Source organism: Euleptes europaea, chromosome 3 (genome assembly GCF_029931775.1).
Source record: "Euleptes europaea isolate rEulEur1 chromosome 3, rEulEur1.hap1, whole genome shotgun sequence".
Classification (NCBI taxonomy): domain Eukaryota; kingdom Metazoa; phylum Chordata; class Lepidosauria; order Squamata; family Sphaerodactylidae; genus Euleptes; species Euleptes europaea.
Window position 1 is genome coordinate 26,300,623 of NC_079314.1, and position 6,745 is coordinate 26,307,367.

The 6,745-nt window shown below is 44.6% G+C and overlaps 1 protein-coding gene, 1 non-coding gene and 1 pseudogene across 2 annotated transcripts; 2 read left to right on the forward strand and 1 right to left on the reverse strand.

Annotated features, from left to right (window-relative positions):
* The first annotated feature begins 87 nt into the window (after positions 1 to 87).
* Positions 88 to 1,173, forward strand: CNR2 (cannabinoid receptor 2). The gene has a single exon (XM_056847500.1). It carries the CDS (start codon positions 88 to 90, stop codon positions 1,171 to 1,173), a length of 1,086 nt encoding a protein of 361 aa, XP_056703478.1.
* Positions 1,174 to 2,340: 1,167 nt separating this feature from the next.
* On the forward strand, positions 2,341 to 2,412 carry TRNAD-GUC (transfer RNA aspartic acid (anticodon GUC)). Its single transcript has one exon. It is a non-coding gene; the product is annotated as a tRNA-Asp (tRNA).
* Positions 2,413 to 6,164: 3,752 nt separating this feature from the next.
* On the reverse strand, positions 6,165 to 6,340 carry LOC130475878 (U2 spliceosomal RNA; annotated as a pseudogene).
* Positions 6,341 to 6,745: the final 405 nt, after the last annotated feature.

Sequence of the window (6,745 nt, forward strand, 5' to 3'; positions counted from 1 at the left end):
TCAACTCTTTTGCAGTTGCTCCATAAAAATTGCCAGGGAAGGCCACCCCGTTCCGAAGAGGGTTTTCTTTGCCCCAAGCTCACAGGGATGCAGAGATGCGCAGTGAACGGAACGGCCAACGTCTCCAGCTGCAGCTCCCATGCGATGCCCATGGAGTGCTACATGGTCCTCGACGATCCTGCCCAGAAGGCGGTCATTGCCGTGCTGTGCTGCTTTGTCGGGAGCCTTTGCATCTCGGAGAACTCTTTGGTGCTGTACCTCATATTTTCCTCCCAAAAGATCCGGAACAAACCTTCCTACCTCTTCCTCAGCAGCTTGGCTGCTGCGGACACGCTCGCCAGCATCATCTTTGTCTCCAGTTTCGTGTATTTCCATGTTTTCAATGGGACCGATCGCTCAAAGGAAGTCTTCTTGCTGAAGCTCGGCGGGGTCACCACGTCCTTCACGGCTTCCTTGGGCAGCCTGCTGCTGATGGCCTTTGACCGGTATGTCTGTATCCTTAAGCCGTCGGAGTACAAGGTCCTCATCACGAGTAGAAGAGCTGGGATAGCTTTGGTGGTCCTCTGGGTCGCCGTTATTTTCATCGCCTTCCTGCCCCTCCTGGGATGGAATTGCTGCACCGTGGACTCAAACTGTTCGGAGTTGTTTCCCTTTGTCGCCACCAGTTACCTCTCCAGCTGGATTGCTTTAGTAGTGATCCTCCTGATATCTATTGTCTACGCTTACGTGCACGTCCTTTGGAAGGCCCGCAAGCATGTGTTGTACATGAAGAGGCACCATGCCCAAGCTGGACAGCAGAACACGAGGATGAGAATGGACATCACTTTGGCCAAGACCTTAGTGATCGTCCTGGCAGTTCTCGTCATGTGCTGGTCGCCAGTCTTGGTGCTCATGACTTATAGTGTGTTTGCCAAACTGAATGACCTCAGCAGGAAAGCATTTGCCTTCTGCAGCATTCTCTGCCTGGTGAACTCCATGATCAACCCTGCTATCTATGCCTTACGGAGCAGGGAGCTGTGCTCCTCTTTGAGGGAAGTCTGTTCCTGTTTGGGAAGGCTTCCCGGTTTCCCAGAGAGCAACCCAGAAGCAGAGAGCACTCAGAAGTCTTGCCCAATAGAAACCATTTATGAGGAAGTTGTCTGCAACACAGAGGCAGAACCAATGAAGGACTGAACTCCGACACACACACAGGCAGATGGATGGTTTCTTCCTAGGTGAAGAGACTCTGAAGCTTATTTTCTATAGGCTCAGCTGCTCCACTGTGAGCTCAGCTGCATGATAATTTCCCAGGTTGTGGGTTAGAAGCACGCTGGTTGACAGCAGGGAATGCCAGGAACAACATGCCCCAAGTGGTTTCAAAGGGCTCTTCTTCCAGATGAGAAAGAGCTACTGTGGTGCAGTGGTTAGAGTATCAGACTGTCGTCTGGGAGACCCAGGTTCAAATCCCTGGGGTGCCATGAAGGTAAATGGGTGATCTCAGGGGTGGCCTTAGCCACAAGGAATTTGGGGCAGCTGCCACCCCCAGGCTGGGCAGGTCCCTCACCTCCCCATGGCCCCACCTATCCCCTGAAAAAACAGCATGAAACATGCAGGTTCCCACCCCTCTGGGGCTCAGGCAGCTGACTCAGCAGCAGCAGCGTGTGCGTGCCCACTCAGCAGCTGACTCAAGGGCGGGGGGGGAGGTACACTGATTCTGGGGCCCCATCCTGGATTCTTGCCCAGGGCCCCAGAATTACTAAGACTGCCCCTGGGTGACCTTGAAACCAATAACATGAAGAGGAGAAGAGTTGGTTTTTATATGCCGACTTTCTCTACCACTTAAGGAAGAATCAAACCGGCTTACAATAGCCTTCCCTTCCTCTCCCCACAACAGACACCTTGTGAAGTAGATGGGGCTGAGACAGTTTGGAGAGAACTGTGACTAGCCCAAGGTTACCCAGCTGGCTTCATGTGTAGGAGTGGGGAAACCAACCCGGTTCACCAGATTAGCGTCTGCCGCTCATGTGGAGAAGTGGGGGATCAAACCTCGTTCTCCAGATTAGAGTCCACCACTCCGAACCGCTGCTCTTAACCACTACACCACACTGGCTCTCATGCTGTCAGTCTAACCTACCTTGCAGGGTTGTTGTGAGGATAAAATGGGGAAAGGAGAAACATACGTGCTGCTCTGAGCTCCTTTCAGAAAGGGCAGGATAAAAAATGTACTAAATATATAGGAATTGAAATAGATGGACAGGTCCTGAACAATCTTTACTGGAACCAAGTTTAGAAAAACTCCATGGCAGCTCCTTGAGGGTATGGTTATGTTATGGAGTATATGGTTGAGTGTATGGTTAGGGCGGGGCTGTGGCTCAGTGGCAGAGCATCTGTTTGTCCTACAGAAGGTCCCAGGTTCAATCCCTGGCATCTCCAGCTGAAAGGACCAGGTAGTAGCTGATGTGAAAGATCTCTGCCTGAGACTCCGCATACTGTTAGGTTGACTAAATAATACTAACCCTGATGGACCATTGATCTGATTCAATAAAGGTCTGTTTCATGTCACACACTTTAACATTTGCTATATAGGATTGTGTGTGTATGAGTCCTCTTCTTATACAATAAATGACAAATAAATCCAAATTCATTGTGGACCAAGATTTGATATGATTTGTGTATTGTTTATTTGACTTCATTTATACCCTGTCTTTCTCTCCAATGAGGACCCAAAGCAGCTTACGTTGTTTTCCTGTCCTCACAACAACCCTGTGAGGTGGGTTAGGCTGAGAGCATTTGCCTGGTGCAAGGTCACCTAGCAACCATTCCATGGCAGGGTGGGGATTTGAATTGGAGTCTCCCAGATCAGGATAGTATGGTACACCATGATTCTGCAGAAGCACAGGAAACATACAGAGTGTAGAACTAAGTTCAGAATTTAGCCTGGAAAACGGAGTTTTCATTCTTTTTCCTTTTTTTTAAAGCCGTTTCTAGCTTTTACAGCTGTAAATATTTCTTAAAATTAAATGTGGCATTTTTCTGATATCTCAGAACACAGAAAAGGCTGAGAATTATGCCAGTCGGGTGAGGTCAGGCAGTATAGCTCCTTGCCCCTGCAGTCTCTGTCAAGCAAAACCAGAATAAATTATACAAAACATAAATTATACATTTTCTTAATTTAATCCATTTTTGTGTTCACTTTTTTGTCGATTGTCAGTTTTCTACTGCGGAATAAACCCTGCCGTGATTACAATTCTTATACATCTGTCTGTTTTTGCTTCCAAGCTTCCAGATGACTGGAGCAAATTTAGATGAGATGCCCTTGAATTCAAAGACTTAACAGTGCAATCCTATACAGAGTTACTCCAATCTAAACCCAGGAAGGGTCTGTCTCTAATCAGGTCCAGACCCAGATGCCAACAACTCCAAAGCATGCTAGGATTTCTTGAGCTAGCATCATGCTGCCTCTGTGCACTTTAATCGAACAAAACTCCCAGAACGCTCAGGGAGTCATATCCTGCATGCCTGCTTAAGGTTGCCAATTCTAAAAATAAAAAATTCTGCTGCCAGAATAGCGCCTGGAGAAAAACTCCTTGTCTTTTGTCATGCCATCTCTGAACATGGCATGCTCATGCGCAAGGCTTTGTATCTTTCAGGGGTGATTTTTACACATGGGTTGTTTGTCCTGGCTTAGATGCTATTGGAAAGTGACATCCCCCCCCCCATTTTCCCCACAGCATGAGTTTCTGTGCACATCCCAGGTTTTCTCTGCCTTTCCCAAACCTGCTTTGTGGCAATGTTTTGAGAATGCTGCAGCAGAGCTGGGGCGGCACTCATATGGATTGGAGTATACAGATGTTCTTGGTTCTACCCTCATTTTCTCTGCCCCAGTCCCCTATGGTCATGTCTCCTGCCATCAAAGAGCTTTTTCATGTTCTTAATTAGCAAATGAATATCATTATAACAATTTATCTATTAGGTTCTCCAAACCCCTTCCTTTCTTTTTTTAATAAAGGAAGTCTCTAGCTCCTTTCTTTGCAAAGATATACCTATTCTCTTATATCTCTTCAATGGCAGGGGCTAGAGACTTAGCTTTTTTAAAACAAAAGCTGGGAATTCAGAGAACCTGATAACCAGATTGCTATGCCACCCCATAAACATAATCTGCCCTGTAAATGTCGGGATGTGATGTCACCCCATGGGTGAGTAATGTCCTGGTGCTTGCACAGGGGACTACCTTTACCTTTATGATGTTATAACACTAGTCAATTGTTGATTTTTTTTAAACACCCTGAAAAATCTCCTGGTGGTGTGGGGGAGGTGGCTGCTGCTGGGAGCCTGGGTCAGGGACTCTTTGGGGGAGGAACCTGCCATGTGGAAGCCTCTGTACTGTATCAGCGGCAATGGGGAAACCACACAAGCCGATCCCTGTGTCGAAAATACCAGGCTTCCACAATGACTTGCACAGATTTTACCTTCTCAAGTTTCTTTCTTATTTTCTTTTTGCTTAGAAAGGAAATTTCAAGTCCTTCTGGCCCAACAGAAGCCAAAAAGGGCTGATTAGGCCTACCATTGGTTAGGGATTGAACTTCAGTGCCAGCCAAGTCAGAATGTATCTCTTCCTGGCATAGAATTTTGCTAGGAAATTATTATTATTATTATTATTATTATTATTATTATTATTATTATTATTATTATTATACCACATACACAATTCTGTTTTGAACCCTATGGCTTGTAATCATCTGGAATTCCATTCTCATCAATGTCAACATTGTTTGTAAAGTATTAAGCTTTTTTACCATCCATAATGCTATAAATCTGGAATGGCAGGGATCGCTTTCCTTCTCTGAGCTGTTCATGGTGAAGCAGATACATGGATAGCTGAGATCTGTATCGTAGGGTTATGGCTGTTAGCTATTTATGGTGGAAGTCTTACAACAGGTGTTAGCCATGAATGTTAAATGGACCCTGGAGGTTTCAAGGCAGCAAACCTGTGGGGCAGGGTGCAAACATCAAGGGAGGGCTGTCTTATCTTGCTTTGTGTTTCCTGGAAGAATCTGGTTGGTAGGCAAGAGGATGCTCAAATTTGGTTTGACCATCAAGGCTCTTATTTCATTCTTAATTGCAAATTACAACTCTATGTCTTTTCATGGCCATTATCAGTTATATAGCACTTTTCTAAATGTTCTGCAAATACTTTAAATTCTTTTTCTGAGTCAATATTCTTCCCCTCTTATGGAAAGGAAATCAAGGCTAAGCACTGTAGTGACTGTATCAAATATCACACAAAAATTAGCGTTCAAGCCTCCATTTTCCATGTCCCAAGTCTGTTCCATTGGATCCACAGCAATTGTCTATCCATTTTGTCCACTGTTTAATTCCTTTTTAAAAAAGCAAGAGGCAGTGGATGCCGGGCTCAGTCACCTGGAAGACTTGTGTGAGAGTTTGTTGTGACAATTTGATTACTAAAGAAAAGTACATCACATATACTTGGAGATATTCTCCCCTTCAGCCAAGATACAGAAGGGGGAAAAATTACAAGTTTCTACACCATCTCCTGCTAAAATTAAGCCAGTGGTCCAGAATGTTTCTTGTATATGGCCGTTGTATATGGTCCAGAAAATTTCTTGTATATGGCTGTTGGCCGTCACAAATAGCTAAAACATAGTAATACAGCAATATAAATAAAACAAATCAGCGATTAAAATATTATAACAGACACCAAAACATACTAACTCACCATTTTAAACTTAATTGATAACTCCTTCAGAAACCTTAGATCTTATTTTCTTTGCCGCTAAGGCAAACAAAGAAACTCTATGTGTTACATAAGCATCTACGTCAGACAGCAGAAATGTAATTTTTTCCTCATCTGAATATACCAAGATGACAGATAATATTCCTGCTAAGAATTTGGCCCTAGGACCATCATACAGGGGGAATTAAGCCAGTGGTCAGCAACTGGACTGGCTAGATCACATTAGCAAGGTGCCAAGACTTTCCCTTATCTCTTTCTTGTATCAGCACATACATAACTGGCTAATGCTGAAAAGACCCAGGCCAGTCTGGTACAGGGCAAAAAGCACAAACAGGAAGCAAATAGGGCCAGGGAGATAAGAGTTTAAGTCCCCCGCCGCCGCCGCCGCCGCAGATCTTGGACCAGTTCCTGTGTGTCAGCCTACTTCACAGGATAGTCATGAAGGTACGGTGTGGGGGTAAGATCCATGTATGCCATCCTGAACTCCATGGAGAAAAGGTGGACAGAAATGTAATTAATAATTAATTAATTAAAATACCCAGGGAGCGTTTGTTATTTTTTAAATTGACACTACACTTGATCTTAGCCAAAAGGCCGAGAAGCTACTAGTGGGTACAAACCACTCAGAAAAGGAGAAAATCATATTCTTGCTGTCTTGACTCCAATGAGTATATTTCTCATAGAACATCATTGTTTGCTCTGGCAGCAAGGAAAATAAGAGCTAAGATAGTAGAAAAGAGCAAGAGTCCAGTAGCACCTTAAAGACTAACAAAAATATTTTCTGGCAGGGTATGAGCTTTCGTGAGCCACAGCTCACTTCTTCAGATACAGCTAGAATGTGAATCCATTTGTCTTTAAGTAGAGGAGAGTGAATTCAGACAAGCATTAGTATGTAAATGTTAACAGTGTGTAAATGTGAATAGCAGGCGTGATGGGATTAGGGGTGGTATGCAGAAGAGTCTGTGATGTCCAGGGGAGAGATGGGTGTGGAGAAATCAGCATTGGTAATGA

Bases quoted from the DNA above. Each gene is read 5' to 3' on its own strand.
- CNR2 (XM_056847500.1), top strand. From the start codon at position 88: ATGCAGAGATGCGCAGTGAACGGAACGGCCAACGTCTCCAGCTGCAGC.